At 48.5% G+C, this 25,083-nt stretch overlaps 1 protein-coding gene across 5 annotated transcripts in view; it reads left to right on the top strand.

The window, feature by feature from the left end:
• mybl1 (v-myb avian myeloblastosis viral oncogene homolog-like 1) overlaps positions 1–25,083 on the top strand; it is a 174,476-nt gene that overhangs the window by 81,873 nt on the left and 67,520 nt on the right. For 4 of the 5 annotated variants that reach the window (XM_038809506.1, XM_038809507.1, XM_038809505.1 and 1 more), the window contains one exon: positions 22,428–22,673. The exons of the other annotated variant lie outside the window; for it this stretch is intronic. In XM_038809506.1, the coding sequence (XP_038665434.1) occupies positions 22,428–22,673 (246 nt within the window). The remainder of the gene's footprint in view (positions 1–22,427; positions 22,674–25,083) is intronic. 5 annotated transcript variants of the gene reach the window in all.

Here is a 25,083-nt window from a genome sequence, read left to right as displayed (position 1 = left end):
CATGCTCCCCATCGCATTGACCAGCTCCTCCAGCTCAACTGGCGCCCCCAGACCCTCCACCTGCTCCTCCCCCACTCTCGGGAACTCCAGCTTGCCCAAAAAGCGGTCCATTCCTCCCTCCTCCCCTGGGGGCACTGACCGGTATAACTCCTCGTAGAAGGTCCTAAACACTCCATTAATGCCCCTCGCACACCGCACCAGACTCCCTTCTCCATCCCTAACTCCCCCTATCCCCCTCGCCGCCTCCCGCTTCCAGAGCTGGTGCGCGCCAGCATCCGACTCGCCTTCTACCTGTATTCGTATACCGCCCCTTGCGCCCTCCTCCACTGCGCCTCCGCTTTCCTGGTGGTCAATATATCAGATTCCGCTTGGAGACTACAACGCTCCCTCAATAGCTCTTCTTCCGGGACCTCCGCGTACCTCCTGTCCACCGTCATCATCTATTCCACCAACCTCTCCCTCTCCCTTTTCTCGCCCCTCTCCCCATGTGCCCTGATGGAAATCAGCTCCCCCCTAACCACTGCCTTCAGCGCCTCCCAGACCACCCTCACCTGCACCTCTCCATTATCATTCCTTTCTAAATACCCCTCTATGCACCTCCGGACCAGCCCGCATACCTCCTCGTCCGACAGCAGCCCCACCTCTAACCTCCACAACGGGTGTTGGTCCCTTCCCTCCCCCAGCTCTAAATCCACCCAATGCGGGGCGTGATCAGAGATGGCTATCGCTGAATATTCCGCACCTACCACCCTCGGAATCAACGCCCTGCTAAAGACAAAAAAGTCAATTCGTGAGTAAGCCTTGTGGACATGGGAGAAGAACGAGAATTTCCTACCCCCCGGCCTCAGAAACCTCCATGGATCCACCCCTCCCATCTGGTCCATGAACCCCCTCAGCACTGTGGCCGCCGCCGGCCTCTTACCCGTCCTAGACCTGGAGCGATCCAGTGCTGGGTCCAGCACTGTATTGAAATCTCCTCCATTTATCAACCCCCCCCCCCCCCCCCCCCCCCCCCCCCCCCGCCTCAATGTCTGGAATCCGGCCCAGCATATGCCACATAAAGCCTGCATCGTCCCAATTTGGGGTGTACACATTAACCAGCACCACCCGCTCCCCCTGGAGCCTACCACTCACCATCACATATCTGCCACAACTATCCGTCACCACACTCGACGCCACAAACGACATACTGTTCCCCACCAAAATCGCCACCCCCCCTGGTTCCTCGCATCCAACCCCGAATGGAACACTTGCCAAACCCACCCGTTCCTCAACCTTACCTGATCTGCCACCCTAAGGTGCGTCTCCTGGAGCATAGCCACATCAGCCCCCAGCCCCTTCAAATGTGCAACCACCCGGGCCCGCTTGACCGACCCATTCAGCCCCTTTACATTCCATGTGACCAGCCGAATCGGGGGGTTATTCACCCTCCCTCTCCGCCGATCAGCCATAACTCTTCCTCGGCCAACCACGTGCCCGCAGTCCCCGCAAGGCCCGTTCCCCACAGTGGCAGATCCTCATCCCGACACCTCCTAATACCATCAGCTCCCCTTTGGCCCTTCCAGCAGCAACCTGGTCCCCCCCCCCCCCCCCTCCCCCCAGCTAGGGCCCCCCTAGCTGCATTACCCCTCTCGTTGTACTTCCTTCCATAAGTCAGCTAACTCCTGCTGACCCCGGCTGCTCCTGGAAAAGTGACTTTTTCAATCATGCCAAATTTATTGCTCCCGCTTGCTGTGATTCCCACCCCAAGCGGGAGCGGTAAATTCCTCCCAAAATTAGTTCTGGAGAGGCAGTATTTCCTGGAGGGGTCGGTGATAAAATCTATTTGGTTAGCGTTCAGAAAAAATAGAGGTACCATTACACTCCTGGGTGCATCTATAGGCTACAAACTAGTGAGGAAGACAAAATGGAACAAATTTGCAGGAAAATTACAGATGCAAATATTAGAGTTGTGAAAATGGATGACTTTAATTATTATAATATAGACTGGGATAGAATATAGACTGGGATAGTAACAATGTAAAGGGCGGAGATAGGGGGAAGATGTCAAATGTTCAGTAGATTTTTCTCTTGATCAGTATGTTTCCAACCTAAGTAAGGAAGCTTGGTTTAATTTGGTTCTGGAAAATGCAGTGGGTCGAGTGGATCAAGTGACAATAGGGGAACATTTGAGAAACTGATCATAATAACATGAAACTTGGGTTAGCTATGGAAAGGGAAAAAGAGCAATATAGTGTAAAAATACTGAATTGGTGGAAGGCCAAATTCAGGTGAGAACACATCTCGCCTAGGTAAATTAGAATTAAAGTTTGGCAGGCAAGACTCTAATAGAACAATGTGCTGCCTTTGAGGAAGAGATGGTCTGGATTCAGACAAGGTACATTTCCACAAGGGGAACAGTGCAACCAAAGCCAAAGATTCCTGAATGTCAGAAGAGGTGAAAGTAAAATGAACCGGAGAAAGGGTGCATATGTTAGATGTCAAGTAGATTATACAAGTGAGAACCAGGCTGAATATAGGATGTTCAGAGAGGAAGTGCAAAAAGTAATGAGAAGTAAGGAGACAATGAGACTGGCAGCTAATGTAAAAGGGAATCCCAATGTCTTCGATAAGCACATAAACATTTTAAAGAGTAATATAAGGAAGGGTGGGGCTATGTACAGACAAAAAAAATCTAAACGTGGAGGTATCTGTCTTTACCAAGAAAGCCGATGCTGCCAAAAGAAGAGTGAAAGAGGAGGTAGTTGAGGTGCTAATTGGGCTAACAACTGATCAGAGGTATTGGAGCGATTACAGTGATGGGCAGGGACAAATCCACGGAAGGATTTGAATGCGATGACGATTTTAAAAGCAAAGCATTGCTTGATTGGGAGGCAACACAAAGTTGATAAGTGAATAAGACTTGATATAAGGTCACAAGCAGCAGAGTTTTGAATGACCTCCAGTTGATGGAGGTTAGAACATCAAAGGAGTATGTGGGAACAGTCAACTTTTTTTTTAAAGAATTAGAGAGCACAATTCATCTTTTCCAATTAAGGGGCAATTTAGCATGGCCAGTCCACCTACCCTGCACATCTTTGGGTTGTGGGGCGAAACCTACGCAAACATGGGGAGAATGTGCAAATTCCGCATGGACAGTGACCCAGAGCCGGAATTGAACCTGGGATTTTGGCACCGTGAGGCAGCAGTGCTAACCACTGCGCCGCCGTACTGCCAAGGGAATGGTCAACTCTAATGGTAACTAAGAAGGGTGAGGGGTTTAGCAGCAATGAGCAGAGCCAGGGTGGAGATGAGCAGTGTAAGGCAAGGGGGTTGTGTGCTATGGGGGATAGGCAGGCAAGTAGTGTTAAGGCCCCAATCAGATCAGCCAAGACTTTATTGAATGGCAGAGCAGTTCAAGAAATCTATTGGCCTTCTGCTTCTAGCATTGTGGATAGCACAATCGCTTCACAGCTCCAGGGTCCCAGGTTCGATTCCGGCTTGGGTCACTGTCTGTGCGGAGTCTGCACATCCTCCCCGTGTGTGCGTGGGTTTTCTCCGGGTGCTCTGGTTTCCTCCCACAGTCACAAAGATGTGCAGGTTAGGTGGATTGGCCATAATAAATTGCCCTTAGTGTCCAAAATTGCCCTTAGTGTTGGGTGGGGTTACTGGGTTGTGGGGATGGGGTGAAGGTGTTGACCTTGAGTAGGGTGCTCTTTACAAGAGCCGGTGCTGACTCGATGGGCCGAATGGCCTCCTTCTGCAGTGTAAATTCTATGAATCTGTAAATTCTATGAATCTTGGGGTCAACTATGAAACCAAAGATGTGGGCAACTTCGGGCATTGCCAGATAAAGGAATCAGTGGCTAGGGAATGGAGTTTGTAAAGGGGACTAAAGGCGATGGCTTTGGTCCTCCCAATATTTAATTGGAGCAAATTTCTGCTCATCTAATACTAGGTGCTGGAGAAATGGTAATCAATTAACCACCGTGGAGGTAGCAAAGTAGAGCTGGATGTCGTCGGTGTATACAAAATCTTGCTTTAAAGGATCGGGTTGCTGAGGAGTAGGTAAGAGTTTGGACTGAGACCAAGGATTGATCCTTGGGAGACACCAGAGCTAATGGTGTGAGAGCGGGGAGACAAGCCATTGCAGGTGATATTTTGACTACAATTAGATAAGAATGGAACAAAGCATGTGCTGTCCCACCCAGCTGGGGGATGATGGAGTGGCATGGGGGGAGTGTAGTGTGGTCAACTATTAAAGGTTGCAGGCAAGCAGCGAAGGATGACGAAGGTTAGTTAACCTTTGTCATAGTCACATGCTGTTTGCTGCTGATTGTTTAAATGAAGTGTATGATGAAAATTCTGAACGAATTAGTCCAATGGGGAAAAAATGTCAAATTTGCATTTTGGACAACAAAATCCGTATATTTACATAATTAATTGGACAGACAAATCTTTGGGTAAGATTGAACTTGCTACTATGGGTGTTGTGCTTCCTTTTAGCCGCTAACTCTGACTTTTGGTAGTTAGATAAGTAAGCATGTAAAGCACCTTCAGATGTTACAATTTGAATGTGAAACTGAAGGGCAGTGTTGCATTTTCACACATTAATTGAAATAAGAATGACTTCAGAAAAGCAGCTATTGGCAATTAGACCCTTGGCAAGTCTGAACATAGATCATACTGTGCAGAAGGAGGCAATTCGGCCCATCGAGTCTGCACCGACCCACTTAATCCCTCACTTCCACCCTATCCCCATAACCCAATAATCCCATCTCACCTTTTTGGGCACTAAGCGCAATTTAGCATGGCCAATCCACCTAACCTGCATGTCTTTCGGGATTTGTGGGAGGAAACCGGAGCACCCGGAAGAAATCCACACAGACACAGGGAGAACGTGCAGACTCCGCACAGACAGTGACCCAGCGGGGAATCGAACCTGGGACCCTGGCGCTGTGAAGCCACAGTGCTAGCAACTTGTGCTACTGTGCTGCCTGAACGTGTCTGGTTGTGCTACCGTGCTGCCGCAGTGTCTGGTTGACACTGTGCTGTTTAAAGAGTCTAGCACACTAACTAGTCTTGTACTGATGACAAAATATTTCCCAACTTTTGCAAACATTTATGGTGATTTATCTAGTATATTTAGTAGCTGCATTTGAAGATTTGTTGTGAAAGATATTGCAAGTGTGTGTAGATTTTCACACACACCAGTTTTCAAATTGGGCTGAGGAAATTGAAACTTTCTAAACCATATTATATAATTAGAATTTCAGTTAAGAAATATTAAGTCTTTAAACTTTTAATTACATTATGGAGTTACACTGACACTCTTGTGGTCTTAATTTTAAGACATACCTGTACAAATATTGAACATAACACCAAAACAATTTTATGATTTGACAAACAGAGCATACTTTAAATTTCATGGAGGTAGCTGTTTTAGAAGCATAAACATTTTTGTGTTCAACTGTATAACATAGAAATTATTTTGTTTTAAATTTAGAGTACACAATTAATTTTTTCCAATTAAGGGGCAATTTTGTGTGGACAATCCACCTAGCTTGCACATTTTTGGGTTGTGGGGGCGAAACCCACGGAAACATGGGGAGTATGTGCAAACACCACACAGACAGTGACCCAGAGCCGGGATCGAACCTGGGACCTCGGCGCCGTGAGGCCGCAGTGCTAACCCACTGCGCCACCATGTTGCCCTATAACATTCAAATTATGTTGGGGAACTTCCGGTGGCATAATGTAGGGGGAAGACACGCACAAGGTGGCTCTGATAGAGTACTGTACCGTTTGCCTCTTTTTCTTAGTATTGGAGTGTATTCTTTAGAAAACCCAAATAGCTAATGGAATAAGGATCCTGCATGACTGAAATACCCAGAAAAGGCAGGGGAAAGAATGTGGACAGCAGATGTTCATCAGCGGATTGATTGATTAATTTATTATCACATGTACCGAAGAACAGTGAAAAGTATTTTTCTGCGACCAAGGGAACGTACGCAGTACGTACACAGTAGACAAAAAGAATAATTGACAAAGTACATCGTCAAATAGTGATTGGTTATAGTGCGGAATAAGGGCCAAACAAAGCAAATACATGAGCAAGAGCAGCGTAGGGTGTCGTGAATTGTGTTCTTAAAGTGAACCGATCAGTCTGAGGGAGAGTCGTTGAGGAGTCTTGAAGTCATTCCTATGTCTGGATGTGCAGTTATTCAGACTTCTGTATCTTCTGCCTGATGGAACGTTCTGGAAGAGGGGAAAGCCTAGGTGTAAGGGGTCTCTGACAATGCTGTCTGCCTTCCTAAGGCAGCGGGAGGTACAGACAGAATCAATGGGAGGGTGGCAAGCTTGTGTGATGCGTTGGGCTGAGTTCACCATACTCTTCAGTTTCTTAAGATCTTGGGCCGAGCAGCTGCCACACCAAGCTGTGATGCAACCGGATAGGTCTATGGCACATCTGTTGAAGTTTGTGAGAGTTGATGCAGACATGCTAAATTTCTTTAGCTCCGTAGGAAGTAGAGACGTTGTTGGGCTTTCTTGACTATTGCATGAACGTGAGTGAACCAGGACAGACTGTTGGTGATGGTGACCCCCAGGAACTATTGACCATCTCCACTTTGGAGCCATTGATGTTGACGGGGGTGGGAGGGTGTCGTAGTTCCTGAAGTCAATGATCAGTTCCTTGGTTTTGCCGACATTTAGAGAGAGGTTGTTTTTGGTACGCCATGCAACCAAGTGATGTATCTCCCTCCTGTAGTCTGATTCGTCGTTGTTTGAGATATGACCCACCACAGTCGTATCATCCGCAAACAGCGAGATCGAATTGGAGTTGAATCTTGCCACACAGTCGTGTGTGTATAGGGAGTACAGTAGAGGACTAAGCACACATCCTTGCGGGGCCCTGGTGTTGAGGACTATTGTGGAGGAGATGGTGTTACCTAGCCTGAGAGATTGTGATCTGTTGGTAAGGAAGTCAAGGATCCAGCTGCACAGGAAGGGGTAAAGTCCAAGATTGCAGAGTTAGGTTATTAATCTTGTCGGGGTAATGGTGTTGAAGGCGGAGCTGTAGTCTATGAACAGCAGTCTGACACTGTGTACTTGTTGTCGAGGTGTTCGAGTGTTGATTGTAGGGCCAGGAAGATAGCATCTGCTGTGGACCAGTTGTGACGATGGGTGAACTGTAATGGATAGTGACCATCTGGGAGGCTGATGTTGATGCATCTCATGACCAGCCGCTCGAAGCATTTCATGATAACAGATGTCCGGGCCACCTTGTTCTTCTTTGGTACTGATATTATGGTGGTCTTCTTGAAGGAGGTGGGAACCTTGGAGCGGAGAAGTGAGGTGTTGAAGATGTCTGTAAATACACTCGCCAGCTGGTCTGCGCAGGATCTGAGTGCTCGCCCAGGTACTCCGCGGGTTCGTTTTCAAGAAGGCAGCTCTTACCCACTATTACAGCCTTAGAGGGAAGGGGTATGGGTGTGTTCAGGGCTGTTAGGGCAGGTGGTACTGATGTATTGGCTGTCTGTTCAAAGCGCACATAGAACTTGTTCAGTTCATCGAGGAGGGATACCCCAGCCCCAGTGTTTCCACCTGGCCTTGCTTTGTAGCACGTAATCTCGTGTAAGCCCTGTCATAGACGTCGTGAGTTTGTGTCATTGGCCTGGGACTCTAGTTTGATCCGGTATTGTCTTTTGGCGTCCCTGATGGCTTTACATACGTCGTGCCTGGATTTCTTACATAGGTCAGGGTCATCAGACCTGAACGCCTCCACCCAGGACTTCAGCAGAGTGAACCCTTCGGTTAAGCCAGGGTTTCCGATTGGAGAACACGCGTATCGTTTTCTTTCGGGGGCCTCTCAGAATTTGTTGGCAGGTAAAGTGGCAGAGTCAGTGTCTTGAGGTACCAGCCACTCCATTAACAGCCGAGGTGCTTTGTGTAGTACCATGGCCAAGGAATTTGAAAATCACTGATGGATTGTGTCAGGGGACCTCCGGGAATAAATAGAAGAGGCCATGGCCCGCATCCAAGCGGCTCTGGAGAAAACCAAATAAAACAGTGGAAGCCCATGGGACCACGATAAAAGATATGGAAGTAGCCTTCTTGAGCCGGATTGGCTCATTGGAATCAGAGCTGGCTTCGGTGCCGAAGCAAACAAGTCTCTGAAGGCCAAGGTCGGTGACTTAGTGAATCAATCCAGGAGGGAAAACATTTGATAGTGGGGTTCCCGGAGGGGATGAAAGGCCCAATTCCCATTAAGTATTTCTCAGATATGTTCAGGAAGATGGTGGTGAGGGTGGACTCTCATCTCCTCCTGAGTTGGACCGAGCCCATCATACACTCTGGCAGAGGCCCCGTCCTGAGAATCCACTGCGTGCGGTAATAGTGAAGTTCCACAACTTCAAGGAGGAAGAGCGGGTTTTGAGATGGGCGAAGGAACATCGGGACTCGAAATAGGATGGCCACGCAATCAGGCTCTACCAAGTTTTGGGAGATAGCTGGTGAAGAAGAGGGCTGCGGTCAATGGAGCCAAGGCCTCCCTAGTCCGTTTGGGTGTCGCCTACCCTGGATAGAGTAACTTTGGATGGAAAGGGCTATTTATTCGACGTCCTGGGAGAAGCAAACTTTTGTTTAAAAAAAACACAAGTTGAGCATGTGTAACTGAGTTTTTGGTTTCTGGGGATGGACATGTTGAATTGTTGCATTGTTGGGTTTCCATGTGTTTTTTTTCTTCTATTCTTGTTTTTGGTGGGTACAACGTATACAGTTCTGGTTTAGATTTGGGGTTTAGTTCTATGTGGGGCTCCTGAAGTATACAACTCTATTTTGGAGCGCAAGGTTTATGGGGTTTTAGTATTTTGTATCCATTTTTCTTAATTCTAGTTGCGAGCCTTCCTTCTAACTTTTAAAAAAAATTTAGAGTACTCAATTATTTTTTTTCCAATTAAGGGGCAATTCAACGTGGCCAATCCACCTAACCTACACATCTTTAGGTTGGGGATTTGGATTTTGTTTATTGTCACGTGTACCGAGGTACAGTGAAAAGTATTTTTTTGCGAGCAGCTCAACAAATCATTAAGTACATGAAATGAAAATACATAATAGGGCAACACAGGTACACAATGTAACACCGGCATCGGGTGAAGCATGCAAGGGTGTAGTATTATTGAGGTCCATAAAAGGCTCGTTTAGGAGTCTGGTAACAGAGGGGAAGAAGCTGTTTTTGTAGTCTGTTCGTGCGTGTTCTCAGACTTTTGTATCTCCTGCCCGACGGAAGAAGTTGGAAGAGTGAGTCAGCCGGGTGGGAGGGGTCTTTGATTGTGCTGCCCACTTTCCCCAGGCAGCAGGAGGTGTACATGGAGTCAATGGATAGGAGGCATGTTCGTGTGATGGACTGGTCTGTGTTCATGACTCTTTTTCTTGTGGTCTTGGGTTGAGCAGTTGCCATACCAGGCTGTGATGCAGCCAGATAGGATACTTTCTATGGTGCATCTGTAAAAGGTGGTAAGAGTTAACGTGGGCATGCCGAATTTCCTTAGTTTCCTGAGGAAGTATAGGCGCTGTTGTGCTTTATTGGTGTTAGTGTCATCATGGGTGGACCAGGACAGATTTTTGTAGATGTGTACCCCATGGAATTTGAAACTGCTAACCATCTCCACCTCTGCCCCGTTGATGCTGGCAAAGGTGTGTACAGTACTTTGCTTCCTGAAGTCAATGACCAGCTCTTTAGGTTTGCTGGCATTGAGAGATAGATTGTTGTTGCTGGGGGTGAACATGCAGACTCAGCACAGATAGTGACCCAAGCCAGGAATTGAACCCGGGTCCCTGGTGCTGTGCAGCAACAATGCGAACCACTGTGCTACCGTACCATCCCCGGACAGCTACAAACACAATCTGGGCTATTGTTGCCAGGCAGAGCAGTAGGCCAGCTGCGATACTCAAAGGGCCTGTTTTACGAATACTGCGAGAAGGCCAGTCGCCTTTTGGTTCACCAGATTAATTGGCAGGTGGCCTTCCAGGAAATTATACAAATATGCAATTCGAGCAATAATCTTGCTTCCGCCCCATCTCGGGTTAATGCAGCTTTTGAATCGTTCTTTCGTGATCGTTGTAGATTGGAGCCTTCAGGGAAGAATTGGTTATGCCTGACTTTTTCGACAGCCTTTCTATTCCAGCTATGGAGGCAAAGAGGAGCGATGAGTTCGAATCTTCATTACACCCAGATGAAATTATAAAATGCATTGGTTTGATGCAGACTGGCAAAGCCCCTGGTCTGGATGGCTTTCTGATTGAATTTTATAAGAAGTTCTCAGGGCAGCTGGTGCCTTTAATTCTGGACATGTTTAATGATTCCTTGACCTGGGGGTTGTTGCCTTCTGCCCTCGCACAGGCCTCTATTTCCTTGATTTTAAAGAAGGGCAAAAACCCAACACAGTGTGGGTCATACCGACCAATTTCATTTTTGAATGTGGATGTCAAGTTACTTGCCAAGGTGTTGGCACGATGGCTAGAGCCCTGCCTCATCGAGGTAATATCAAAGGATCAGACAGGCTTCATTTTTTTAAAAAATAATTTTTATTGGAATTTTTTACAGAAAATATAAAAATATAACAAGTATAGCAACAAGCAGCAATATGCAACTAACAGCCCCATAACACCCGCAATTCCCCCCCATACCGTAACATCACATGTATCACCACCCCCCCCCCCCCCCCCCCCCCCCCCAACAAGAGAACTTAACCATAAATTAAAATTAAATAAATCAAATTTAAATAAAATAAGCAAACATAATCAACGTCCCCCACCCCCCCGGGTTGCTGCTGCTACTGTCCCAGTACCCTATCGTTGAGCCAGAAAGTCGAGGAAAGGTTGCCACCGTTTAAAGAACTCTTGCACCGATCCTCTCAGGGCGAATTTAACCTTCTCAAGCTTAATGAAGCCCGCCATGTCATTGATCCAGGTCTCCACGCTTGGGGGCCTCGCGTCCTTCCACTGTAGCAAAATCCTTCGCCGGGCTACTAGGGACGCAAAGGCCAGCACACCGGCCTCTTTCGCCTCCTGCACTCCCGGCTCTACCCCAACCCCAAAGATCGCGAGTCCCCATCCTGGCTTGACCCTGGATCCCACCACCCTTGACACTGTCCTCGCCACCCCCTTCCAGAACTCCTCCAATGCCGGGCATGCCCAGAACATATGGGCATGGTTCGCTGGACTCCCCGAGCACCTGACACACCTATCTTCACCCCAAAAGAACCTACTCATCAGACAGGCTTTATTAAGGGTCAACAATTGTCGGCCAATATTTGTCGACTGCTAAATGTTGCCCCTTATCCCTCCTCGATGCACGAACCAGAGGTGATTGTGTCCCTGGATGTTGAAAAGGTATTTGATAGAGTGGAGTGGGACTATCTATTTGAGATTCTTGGGAGGTTCGGTTTTGGCCGCAAGTTTATTTCCTGGATTTGACTAGTACAGGGCCCGCACTTCCACAGTTCATCTGAATGTCCTGAACTCTGGATATTTTGTGTTGAATAGGGGTACAAGACGGGTGTCCACTGTCCCCTCTCCTGTTTCCATTGGCAATAGAACCGCTTGCTATAGCACTGAGGTCTTCTATTAAGTGGAGTGGGATAATTCTGGGAGGGATGGAGCACTGGGTGCCCAATGCAGTGTATTATGATGGGCCCAGTACCCTCCATGCACAAGATTTGGCTCCTTCTCTGGTTCCAAGTTGAACTTGGACAAGAGCGAATGTTTCCTGGTCAACCCCTATGGAGAAGAGCCCAACTAGGGCTGTTACCATTTCGCCTGGCCAAGGCTAGTGTTTGCTATTTGGGGGTCTGGGTGGTCCACAATTGGGCCTCGATTCATAAATTAAATTACAATAATCTGGTTGACAATATCAAAATAGCCTAGCAGAGGTGGGATAACCTCACCCTATCCTTGGCAGGTAGGGTTCAGACTATTAAAATGAACAAGCTCCTAAGATTTTTATTTCTCTTTCAATGTCTCCCCCTTTTGCTCCCCAAGCTATTTTTTCTCAAAGTTAACAAATTAATATCTTCCTTTTTTTGGGCAGGAAAGACTCCCAGAATTTGTTGAGCTTTGCTCCAAAAAGACAGACAATCGGGGGGCCTAGCCCTATCCAATTTATTGTTTTACTATTGGGTAGCCACCCTCTTCCTTGTTGAAGAAGATAGTGTTGTGGTTTAGTGGTCCTGGTTACATATGGAGACCAATGGAAGTGAGCTCCTGCACTGTTTCTAGCCTTTGCGCAATAGTTACTGCACGTTGCCTTTCTCCAGTGAGATTTTTTTTATTTCAGTGGTTATCTCCACCCTCAGAATTTGGAAGCAGTTCAGGCAACATTTCATGCTCTGTTCCCTGTCTTCACTAGCCCCAATCTGCAACAACCACCGTTTTCTACCAGCGGGTTTGGACTTGACGTTTAAGCCTTGGAAGGAGATGGGTCTGGAGAAGTTGGGAGACCTGTTCATGGAGGGGAGGTTTACTTGTTTCAAGGAGTTGGCTGAGAAATTTCAACTGCCTGGTTCCAGTCTATTCAGCTGTATTAAATTTGCGATTTTTTAAATTAAAAAATTTCCCTTGTCGCCACCCTCTTTCTTGTTGAAGGAGATCTTGCCTTTGGCCGGCTCTGACATATATGGCCATATCCTTTCAACAGTCTGCTGAGTGAGGTGAAGATGAAATGGGAGGGTGAATTGGATCCCATTTTGATAGTGAGGTGTGAAATGAGGCCCTTCACGGTCAGTTCCATGACTTCAAGTGCTCAGCTAAGTTTGATTCAATTCAAGGTTTTGCACAGGACACATCAGACTAAAGCAAGGATGAGCGAACTCTTCTCCAGGATGGAGGATGTGTGAGCGATGCTCTCTGGGGCCGGCTAACCGTACACATTTCTGGTCCTGCCCTAAATTGGTACGCTTTTGGGCCTTTCTCTTTAACACCATGTTGGAAATACGCTGTGTAGATTTGGAATCATGTCACTGGTGGCCACATTTAGAATGTCAGGCTCGTCGGGGGTGAAGGTGGATGCTCTCACCTTTGCCTCATCAATAGCCCGGAGACGGGTTCTGCCTGGGTGGAGGTTTCCTAATCTGCCTAGTGCCTCGGCTTGGTTGGGTGACCTCGTGTCTTTTCTACATTGGAGAAAGTTAAGTATACCATTGGAGGGGTTCTACCTAAGATGGCAGCCATTAATTTCCTGCTTTATTTTTTTTAAATTTAGAGTAACCACTTTATTTTTTCCAATTAAGGGGCAATTTAGCATGGTCAATCAACCTAGCCTACATATCTTTGTGTTGTGGGGGCGAAACACACGCAAACACGGGGAGAATGTGCAAACTGCACATGGGCAGTGACCCAGAGCTGGGATCGAACCTGGGACTTTGGTGCTGTGAGGCTGCAGTGCTAACCAATGCGCCACAGTTCACCCTGACTTTCCTCCTTTTAAGGAGCTAGTCACTGTCAACTGTTAAGTGTTTGGTTTAGTGTTTGTATTAAAGTTAAAATGTGCTTTTGTTTTGTTTTTGTCTTTTTCTCATATTGTGTATTTCTGTTTGAGTCAGGTAGTTTTGTTTAATATGAAAATCCTTTAATAAACGTTCTTTCAGAAAAACATCCAAATTAACTTTTGGTTGCAGCATGAAGTGCAGGTCACATGTTTGTCGCTTCCACGAGAGTTGTCTTTTTCAGACTCTTTAACCCAGGTTTTGGGGGAAATTCGTATGTGTGAAGTTGTGGGAAGGTCTGTGGCATTGCAAGAATGTCAAAAACCGGGGGGGAAAAATCCAGGGAGAAAAGGAGTGAGTGAAAGTCTGCTGTCAAATGTGGTGAGGAGTTCAGCGGGAGAAAAGATGGCAGGAGAGCTTGTCAGGTGGGGCAACGCCCATCATGGTGGAAAAGTTGGCTGAACATATGGCTGGGGAGTTTGAGCGGCTGTTGTCAAAAAATTTTGGCAGGCATGAGATGATGACCTCACTTAAGGAGAGGGTGGGTGAGAACAGTGCCCTGACGAGAGGAATTGATGAAGACCGATACGAAAGGGAAAATGCTGGAAAATATCAGCAAGTCTGGCAGCATCTGTAGGGAGAGAAAAGAGCTAACGTTTCGAGTCCGATGACTCTTTGTCGATGACCTTTGTGGCGGTACGGGAGCAAGGAGAGAAAATGAAGGGGGTGGAGGAGGCAGAGGAGGCATTGTCGCAGCATAGCGACCAGTTCACCTCGATGGGTGAGAAGTTGTGGAAGGTGCTGGAGATCAATAGAGGGCTGAGGGCCAAAGTGGAAGACCTGGAGAACAGGTCACAAACCTGAGGATCGTGGGTGCACCTGAGGGGGTGGCAGGCCAGAGGCCTACAGAGTAGTTTGCTGAGATGCTGGCGATGTTGATGGGGGAGGGGGAGGACCCCATCCACTATGAGTTGGACAGGGGCCACCGGTCATTCTGGCTGAAACCAAGAACAAATGAACCGCTGAGAGCTGTGATCCTCTTCCATAGTTTTCAGGTGAAGGAGAAGGTGCTGAGGTCGGCGAAGCAGAAGCAGGAGGTGGAGCGGGACGGCAGCGGTATACATATATACCAGGATCTGATGAAGGAGCTAGCGAGAAGATGGGCAGCCTTCAGTCGGGCTACGGCAGCCTTGTGTAAAGGCAACGTGCTGTTTGGTGTGGTCTAACTGGTGAAGTAAGGGTCACGCATAACAGCACTATTACTTCAAGATGGCGGCTGAAGTGGAGGCGTTTGTGAAGGCAGAAGGCCTAGGACTGGACTGAGTTTGGACTTTTTTTGCTGGGTTTTTACTTTATGTTCTTTCCTTTTATGGATGCTATGGTTAACTGTATTATATAAAAGACATTTGGGCTGGGGTGATTTGGGTAGGATGGTGGGGATTTATGGTTTAAAGACTGAATAAAAGAAAATTACTGCAGATGCTGGAATCTGAAAGCAAAAGAGAAAATGCTGGAAAATCTCAGTAGGTCTGGCAGCATCTGTAAGGAGAGAAAAAAGGATTTATGGTTTGTTGGGTCTGGGGCTTTGTTCTGATGTAGGGTGTTGGGAGTTTGGTGGGTGTGGGGGCTTTGGAGTTCGAGTGTTTTTTCTATGTCGGGGAGGGGACTTTGGCAGGAGCCACCATGCTAGCAAATGCAATGTTGGCTAGTGACCGTGAGTGGGGTGCGGGGAGGGGCCATGGTCGTTGGAACCTGTTTGGGCAGGTTTTCATGGCCTGGGAATTGTGGCTGGTGGGGGGATGGGGATGATATTGGGTGAGGAGTTTTCAAGAGGAAGTGGAGGGGGGATTCTAGGAAGGGGGAGGGGTGGGGTGACGGTGGGGGCCGGGTTTGGGGTCTCGCCTGCCAGGCAGGGCCGGGGGGGGGGGGGGGGGGGATGAGAGATCCCCAGTCAGAGTGGTGACATGGAATGTGCGAGGGTTAGGTGGACTGGTGAAGAGAGCGTGGAATATGGGGAATAGGGTGTTGGACCTGAAGGTGGGCAGGTCCCGGCTACTCTCGCCGAATCCTTCCGGGGAGGCAAAGGTATTGACCGTGTTCATGGGCGGGATGGCCCATGGAGGTTTAGGGAGTTTTTGGCCGGTACATAAGGTGTACTCCAGGATCGACTGTTTTTGTGGTAGAGAAGGCGCTGCTAGCTGGGGTAAAGAAGGCCGAGTATTCGGCAATCGTGATATTAGACCATGCTCCACTGGGTGGATGTGGATTTGGAGAAGGGTCCAGCCCAGAAGCTGGAGTGGAGGCTAGATTTGGGTTTGATGGCGGACCCGAACTTTTGCATCAAAATGGGGAAGGTGATCGAGGAGTAGGTGGGGTTTAACCGGAATGGGGAATGAAATGAAATGAAATGAAAATCGCTTATTGTCACGAGTAAGCTTCAATTAAGTTATTGTGAAAAGCCCCTAGTCGCCACATTCCGGCGCCTGTTCGGGGAGGCTGGTACGGGAATTGAACTGTGCTGCTGGCCTGCCTTGGTCTGCTTTAAAAGCCAACGATTTAGCCCAGCGTGCTAAACCAGCCCTGATCTATCTATCTGTCGCTGGTCTGGGAGGGTTGAAGGAGGTGGTGATGGGTCAGGTCATTTCATTCAAGGCGGTAGATTGAGAGGCGGGGGAGGAGTGGCAGCGGTTGATGGAGGTGATTTTGGAGTTGGATGGGTCATATTGGAGGATCCGGAGCTGGGACTTTTGGTGAGGAGGAAGGAGTGCAGGTGAAGTTTGGTCCTCTATCCATGGGGAGAACGGTCCCATAGCTGAGGTGAGTGAGGGCGATCGTCTGCGAGTATGGTGAGAAGGCCAGTCGATTGCTGGCAGGCTAGCTCCGTCGGCAGGCGGCATGTGGATTAGCGGGCTGGTCGTGGTGCCGGAGCAGGTGAATAAAGTGTTTGAAGACTTTAATAGGGACTTGTATAAGTCGGAGACGTCAGAGGATGAGGGTATTAGTGTCCAGAGGTGGAGGGAGGGGGGTGTGGAGGAGAAGGCGGGATTGGAGGAATCAGTGGGGGTGGAAGAAGTGCCTGTAACAATCTGGAAAATACAGTCAGGTAATGCGCTGGGCTGGATGGGTTCTCAGTTGAATTTCGAAAACTATTCAAGGTCAAGCTGACACTGGTGATGGTAGAAATGTTAGTGGATGCAATGGTTAGGGGAGTATTGCTGGAGACCATGAGGCAGACATCCATCTCACTATTCCTTAAAAAGGATAAGGATCCGGTTGAGTGTGGGTCATACAGGCCCATTTCTCTACTGAACCAGGCTGCTAAGATATTGGCCATGGTGCTAGTGCTGAGGTTTGAGGAGTGCCTTCTGAAGTTGGGAGGATCAGACGGGTTCATTAAGGGCAGGCAGCTGTCATCAAATGTGCGGCGGCTGCTGAAAGTGGTGCTTTCTCCGGCAGAAGGCAGGGAGGCGGTGGTGTCATTAGATTAGGTTTGACAGAGTGGCGTAGAGTTATTTGTTTGCGGTGTTGGAGAAATTTGGTATTAGGCCTAAGTTTGTGTCAAGGGTAAAATTGTTATACAAGGATCTAACAGCATATATACAGATGAACGATATGATTTGCTGTACTTTCCACTATTCTGGGGAATGAGGCAAGGGTGCAACATGTCCTCCCCCATTTGTTCGCTCTGGCAATTGAGCCTTTGGCCATTGTGCTGAGGGGTTCGGACATATGGAAGGGGATAGTGGGGAGGGTGAAGCATAGGATGTCTCTGTACCCGGGCGTTCTGCTGTTGTACATCCCGGACCCAAGCTTGTTGGTGAGGGATCTAATGGGGTTGTTAAGGAAATTTGGGACGTTTTTGGATTTCAAGTTAAATTTAGGGAAAAACAAATATTTAGTGGTATCTTCTCCAGGGGTGGGAGTGGGAGGGTGCCATTCCGGCGGCAACTCATTTTGGGTATTTTGGGGTGCTAATGGCGCGGGACTGGACACCTGCTTCGAAAGCTCAATTTCACGACCCTGGTTAGGAGAGTGAAGGAGTTCTTGTTGCAATGGGATAGTCTCCCCTTGTCGCTGGTAGGCCCGGTGCAGGCAGCAAAGATGAACAATGCGCCAGGGTTATTGTTTCTGTTCCAGTGTCTGCAGTCTTTTTACCAAAGTCATTCTTTAGCGACAGGCTGGTCTCATCGTTTGTGTGGGCAGGGAAGGTGGCCAGGATAAGGAAAGGGGTGCTCCAAAGGGGGAGGGGAGAGGGGTTGGTTCTTCCGAATTTGTTACACTTACTGGGTGGCGAATGCAGAGAAGTTGCGGGGCTGGAATAGGGAGATGGATGCTTTATTGGTACAGACAGAGGCGAGTTCCTGTAAAGGGTCGGGGTTGCAGGCGCTGGAATGGTGCCACTACCCTCCGCCCCAGGGAAGTACTCTGGTAATCCTGTGGTGGTAGCCACGCTGAAGAATTGGAGACAATTCCGACAGCACTTTAAGTTGAAGGCAGGCTCGAGGCTCAGGCCGATAAGTCGGAACCATGAGTTTGAGCCAGGTGGATGGATGTGAGGTTCCAGGGATGGGAGATGGGGTGAAGGAGATAAAGGATCTGTTTTTGGAAGGTGGTTCGCTAGCTTGGAGGAGTTCGGGGTGATGTTTGGGCTCCAGCATGAGGAGAGTTTCAGGTGTATGCAGGTGTCTTTCCGAACGTTCCGGTGGCACAGTCCTTGCATTGTTGGAACAGGTGCTGTCAGTGGTGAGGTCGTTTCGGCGATTTATTTTTTAAAAAAATGTATTTTATAACCAACATGTATCAAATCAGGTTACAGCACATAAACACCCCATGAAACATGCTTCCCAGCAATCAACTATACAGTCTGTACAAATTCCCCCCCCCTGCGATGAACAGCTCCTCAAACACGGTCACAAACATCCCCCACCTTTTCTCAAATCCCTCTGAAGAGCCTCTTAACTCCTATTTTATCTTCCCCAACCGCAGGAAGTCGTACAGGTCACCCAACCAAGCCGCTACCCCCCCGATGGCGATGTCAACTGCCACTCCAGTAAACTCTGCCGCTGTGCACTCGGAGAGGAGAAGGCCAAGAAACGGTCTTCCTCTGCTCCATGAGCTCCGGCTTCTCTGAAACCCCAAATATCGCCACCAAAGGGTCCAGATCCATCTCCTCCTCCACTATACTGGTTAAGACCGTGAACCCTCCCAGAGTCTTCCCAATTTTTCGCTACCCCAAAACATGTGCGTGTGATTCGCTGGCTCCCGCCCACACCTCTCACACTCCTCTGCTACCCCCCTGAAAGAACCTACTCAGAACCCGGAGTCATATGCACCCTGTGCACCACCTTAAACTGTCTCAAATTCATCCTTGCACAGGAGTAGGTCTTGTTTACCCTACGCAGTGCCTCACTCCATACTCCCGAATTGATCTCTCCTTCCCGTTTCTCCTTGATCTTCGAATCCACTCGTCTCCCTGCCGCCCCAGCCACTTGTGTATATATCCCCAATTCTTCTTCCACATCTGGAAGCAGCAGTCGCTCGAGCAGGGTGTATCTAGGCGTACACCTAGGGAATCCCCTCCAGACCGTTCGTGCAAAGTCCCTAACCTGCAGATACCTGTACTCCCTCTAGGCAGCTCTAACTTCTCCCTTAGTACCTCCAGACTGGTGAACCCTTCCTCCAAATACAGGTCCCTCACCTTGGCCAGGCCCACTTCCCTCCACCTCCTGTTTTGACTATCCATCCCCCCCCTCCGGCTCAAACCCATGATTCTCGCAGAGTGGTGTTAACACCAACATCCCTTCCACCCAAAGATGCCTCCTCAACTGATTCCATATCGTCACTGGACTGTACCACTGGGCTCCCTGAATACCTACTCGGAGCCATTGGCAACGCTGCCGTCACCATAGCCCTCAAAATAGACCCTTCACAAGATTCCTTCTCCGTCTTAATGCACTCTACCACTTCTCGTTCCCACCATCGCCGCACCTTACCCACATTCACCATCCAATAATGACCCGTGCTGCCTCTGACTCTGTAGCACGGTCCTCCCGACCCTCGGCACCTTCCCCGCCCATACAAAGTCCAAAATGATCGTGACCAAGTTCCGAAAAAAGGCCTTTGGTATAAAGATCAGGAGAGCTTGAAAGTAAACAGGAACCTCGGCAGAATATTCATTTTCACTATTTGGACCCTACCCGCCAACATCAACTACAGTGCATCCTACCTCTTAAGATCCTCCTTGGCTTCCTCCACCAGCTTCGTTAAGTTCCACTTATGGAGCCTCATCCATTCCCTCGTTACCTGAATCCTTAAATACCTAAACCTATCCCTCGCTACCGTAAATGGCATCACCCCTAAATATGCCCGCCGCCCCAACTCATTCACTGGGAAAACCTCGCTTTGCCCTACATTCAGTTTATACCCTGAGAACCCTACAGCAGGATCATAATATTTCCCTAAATCTCCAGCGGATCCAAAACATACAGCAACAGGTCATCGGCTTAGAGCGACACTCGATGCTCCCTCTGTCCCCTCATAATGACCTCCCACTATGCCGACCCCTTGAGAGCCATCACCAACGGCTCTGTGGCCAACGCAAACAGTAACAGCGACAGCGGGTACACCTGCCTCGTACCCATGTGTAAGTCAAAGCTCCGCAAACTCATATTATTCGTCCTCACACTCTTCTTTGGTGCCACATACAGCAACCACACCCATGCCATAAATCTCGGCCCAAACCTTCCCAAAACCTCGCACAAGTACCGCCATTCCACCCAATCAAATGCCTTCTCCACGTCCATGGACACCATCACGTCCGATACCAGAGACCCCGACGGATTCATCACTACATTCAACAGTCGTCTTATATTACTCGCGTGCTGCCTGCCCTTCACGAAGTCTGTTTGATCTTCTGCAACCACCCCCAAGACACAATCTGCCATCCTCCCCGCCAACAACAGTCAATACTTTAGCCGTGTTTAATAGTGATATGGGCTTATATGGCCCACAGTCCACCGGGTCCTTCCCTTTTTTCGGGATTAGCGTGATTACTGCCTGCATCATCGCCTCTGGCAGCTCCCCTTTCTCCAGCACTTAATTAAACTCCCCCAACAGATGTAGTGCCAGGTCCGTCACAAATTCCTTATAAAATTCCACCGGGTACCCATCCGGCCCTGGGGCCTTCCCCGACTTCATACCGCTGATACTATCCAGCGCCTCCCTCAGCCCCAGTGACTCCTCCAACGCCTCTTTTCCTCCACCTGGGGAAACTCTCACCCCATATCCCCTCCTCTCCCCCAGGGTCCGCCTCGTACAGTCCCTGGTAATACTCCCTAAACGCCTTGTTTATCCTCCCCGGCTCCAACACCAGACCCCCAGCCCCAGTCCATATCCGCAACATTTCCCTGGACGCGACCTGCCTCCGCAGCTGGTGCACCAGCATGGGACTCGTTTTGCCGATTTACGGTAGGATCATGGAGGAAGATAAGATGTTCATGGAGGGGATGAAGGCCAAGTGGGAGGAGGAGCTGGGATGGCGTTGAAGGTGGGATCATGGTGCGAGGTGCTGCGAAGGGTCAATGCCTCATTCTTGTGTGCGAGGCTGGGATTGATTCAGTTAAAAGTGGTGCACAGGGCGCACTTAATGAAGGCGAGATTTTGCACGTGGATTTGGAACTGGGTCCCCTGGAGGCTATATTCGGGGTGTCAAATCTTTTTTTTTGTAGAAAATATTTTCTTGAGGCATTTATAATTTTAACACTTCAACAATAATATCCAACAGAACCCACTACGAAAATAACCATCATCTCCCCCCAAACACAGACCCCAACCAACATGGCCTAGAACGGCACACCGCCGGCCCGCCCGCCATTGGTTTTCCTACCCATATCCGGCACTTCCATGCGCCCCCCCCCTTGCTGACAGTCTAATTTTTCTCGAAGAAGTCGAAGAACTGCTCCAGCTTCTCTTCTCAAGTCTGAGAAACCCCGCCATATCGCTAACCCAAACCCCTGACTTTGGGGGCTCAGAGTTCCTCCATCCCAGTAAAATCCGTCTCCAGGCCACCAGGGAAGCAAAGGCCAAAACGTCGGCCTTTCTCACCGTCTGGGCTCCCTGGTCTTCCAACTCCAAAGATCGCCACCTCTGGACTTGGCACCACCCTCCCTTGCAGGACCTCTGACATGGCGTCCGCGAATCCCCGGGGTGTCAGATCTGCCAGAGTTGCAGACAGGTGCAGGGGCAGAGGTCTTGGCCTTCGTCCCGTTAATCGCTCGCAGACGGGTCCTGTTGGGGTGAAGGTCAGCCTCTCTTCTTCTCTCTCTCTCTCTCTCTCTCTCTCTCTCTCTCTCTCTCTCCCCCCCCCCCCCCCCCCCCCCCCCCCTGGTGCCTTGGTGTGGCTGGGAGAGCTAATGGAGTTCCTGTGCTTGGAGAAGGTTAAATTTGCTCTGAGAGGGGCCGATGAGGGATTCCACAGGAGATGGGGTTTGTTTATCTTAAACTTTGGGGATCTGGTTGCCGTCAAGGGTGAGGATTGGGGGGGAGAGGGGAGGGGAGTGGAGGGAGGTGAGGGTGTGTTTATTTGTTAAAATGTTGAAAATATTTTTCAAAATAAAATTCAAAGTTTGTTTATATAAATTCTATTTTGTGATTTCAGTGATCGTTTATAACTAAATATTTTGTAATCAAAACCCTCTTTTTTTAAAAGTGGGACTTTTTGGGATTTGGATGGTTAATAACATGATCAACTACACCATTGAGATATTAATCTACTTCGATTGTGATGCTTCCATGTGGATTAATTTTGTCTTAATGGCAAACTATTTTGGAGGTTTGGCTACAATGGATCAAATAATTGCTTCTGTAAAGTCTTAAAACCAATTCTGTTTAAAATAGAATTCTGAACTTGATTGCAAGCCTATTTACTTTAGAGTAAGCTGCTTTTTGTTTAATTGCTTTGTTTAGTCACAAGAGCCTACTGACTTTACATGCTGGTCAAGAAGTTTTTTTGGCGATGAAAGTTTATCCAGTACCTTGAGTAGCCTTGAGGATAAAGCAACTGAAACTTGTTCCAAGGAGCAGCCCCAGGGGACAAGCACACCTGTACAGCAGGCATCCCTCAACCGCTTCTTTGCACAGGAGGAGAATTCAGCCCTCAATACACTACATTCAATTCCTGATTTTGCAAAGACATTTGAACTAATTGAAGCAGTAAGTTTGTCATCTCCTATAATTAAATGTAGTAACGTGAAATTAATTTGGCTACCATATAATTAATAATATATTTTGCAATGGTTTGTGCACTTTTAATACTTATTTCAATTTACAGTTTCCAGCTGAATTATGCAAAGACCCTTAAGCTTGGGCAGAATTTTTTGTTTCCTCCGTAGTTTTGTAGTCTATCTGCAGTACAAATCGCACCATCTCCACTTCAAAACTTTAATTTAAAATTTCTGTATTTTCAGTCATTTTCATTATTTAATTTTATTTTCCTTTGCTTTCAAAAATGCTTTTCTTGTGGTTGGATATTTTTCTCTACCTGTTATTTATTGAATTATCTTGCTTTCCATAATGTAACATGAACAATCATGTAGCATGGATCAGGATGAATTAGACATAATACTCAAAGAAGGCTCAATGTAATTTAATTGCCAATGCTGACTATTGTATGCTCTCCTATTACATCAATGGCAATCGTTTTCAAAATAAGAGAACCTCCTATGTTGGTTGTTGTGAGCAAACCTCTTTAGTAATACGAGAGAACATGGATTATTATGTGCCCTAGGTAAGGGGTTTTAACCTCTGCTTTAATGAGCCAGCTACTCCTAGCAAGAAATGTGAGCACAGAGAGGTATTTTGAGGGCAGGAGCAGCAACTTTTGAGTGAAAAAAGAAAAAGGTGCAGTGAAAACTTCTCCTCTAACTAATAGAAAACTAGAGGAAGTAGAGATGGGGAAGTTGATTACTTGGCAACACGGGTAGGGACCGAGAGGGCTGTGCTGAAAGAATAATTGTGATGGGAATACTCTTGGTGAGAGATTACATTTCCCACTGTACAGTGAGCAAGTCATTGAGAAAATTCTGCTCACATTCACATATTGTGATGAATGGGTAATGTGCCTTTGAGATCATGCATGTAATGTCCCTTTAAGACCGGGTTTGGAACCCCAGGGGACTCCGCCTCCAACTCCCAGGGGCCGGATATAAGGTGACATCCTGTGGGCGGCGCTCAGTGAGCACTCATCTCCCCGGTTGCCGAAGTTCTCTGTTTATTAAAGCCTTTGTTTTACGAGTACACTCTCTCGTGTCATAATTGAGGGTATATCAATTTAATAAACAGATTACGATAGGATGGATAGCGGTCTCAAGCCAGAAAAGCTCGACCAGGACGCACGTACGCCGGAAACCAAAGACATTTTTGAACACTGGCTTCGGTGTTTTGAGGCCTACCTGGACTCCTCGGCAGACCCCATTGCCGAGCCTCGCAAGCTGCGCCTACTCCACGCCCGGGTGAGCCACGGAATCTCCAGCCTGATCGAGAATGCTGCCAACTACAGCGCGGCGATCGAGATTCTGAGGAAGCGTTTCGTAAAACCCACCAATGAGGTACATGCACGGCATCTATCTCTACTCGCCGGCAGCGCTCGGGGGAATCGCTGGACGAGTAATTGGAAAAGCTCACCATGCTCGCTAGAAACTGTAACCATCAAGATGTGACCAGGAGGTCCACATGAACCTACACATCCGCGACACCTATGTGTCTGGAATCCGAGCGAACTATATTAGGCAGCGACTCCTAGAAAACGGGGCGAAAGATCTGCAGGAAACGTTAACACTCACCACCTCCCTGGAGATGGCCCATACTGCTTTTGAAGCAGCCGGCCGGTTTTTCTACTTCCTTAGGATCCCCTTCGGCGTTACTAATGGGGTCTCCGTCTTCCAGAGGACGATGGACCAAATGGTGCACCAGTACGGGCTGCGGGCTACTTACCCGTACTTGGACAATGTCACCATCTGCGGCCATGATCAGCAGGACCATGACGCAAACCTTGAAAAGTTTCTCCAGACCGCCCGGGCCCTCAACCTGACCTACAACAAAGAAAAATGCGTTTTCCACACAACCTGACTAGCCATCCTCGGCTACGTTGTGGAAAACGGGGTCCAAGGGCCCGACCTCAACCGCATGCGCCCCCTCAAGGAACTCCCCCCTACCCCATAGTCTCAAGGCCCTGAAACGGTGCTTGGGGCTTTTCTCCTATTATGCCCAGTGGGTCCCCAAATACGCGGACAAAGCCCGCCCACTCATAAAGACCACGATTTTTCCCCTCACGGCTGAGGCCCGGTCAGCCTTCAGCCGTATCAAGGCCGACATCATCAAGGCCGCTATTCACGAGTTGGACGAAACCATTCCTTTTCAAGTCGAGAGCGATGCGTCAGACGTCCTCCTGGCTGCTACCCTCAACCAGGCAGGCAGGCAGGCCAGTAGCATTCTTTTCCCGAACCCTCAACGCCTCCGAGATCCGGCACTCTGCAGTCGAGAAGGAGGCGCAAACTATTGTGGAGGCCGTGCGGCACTGGAGGCACTACCTAGCCCGTAGGAGGTTCACTCTCGTCACTGACCA

The sequence above is a fragment of the Scyliorhinus canicula genome, chromosome 10 (assembly GCF_902713615.1).
Source record: "Scyliorhinus canicula chromosome 10, sScyCan1.1, whole genome shotgun sequence".
In the NCBI taxonomy this organism is placed as follows: Eukaryota; Metazoa; Chordata; class Chondrichthyes; order Carcharhiniformes; family Scyliorhinidae; genus Scyliorhinus; species Scyliorhinus canicula.
Note: the sequence above shows the minus strand (reverse complement) of the source record. Positions and strands in the feature narration are given on the sequence as shown.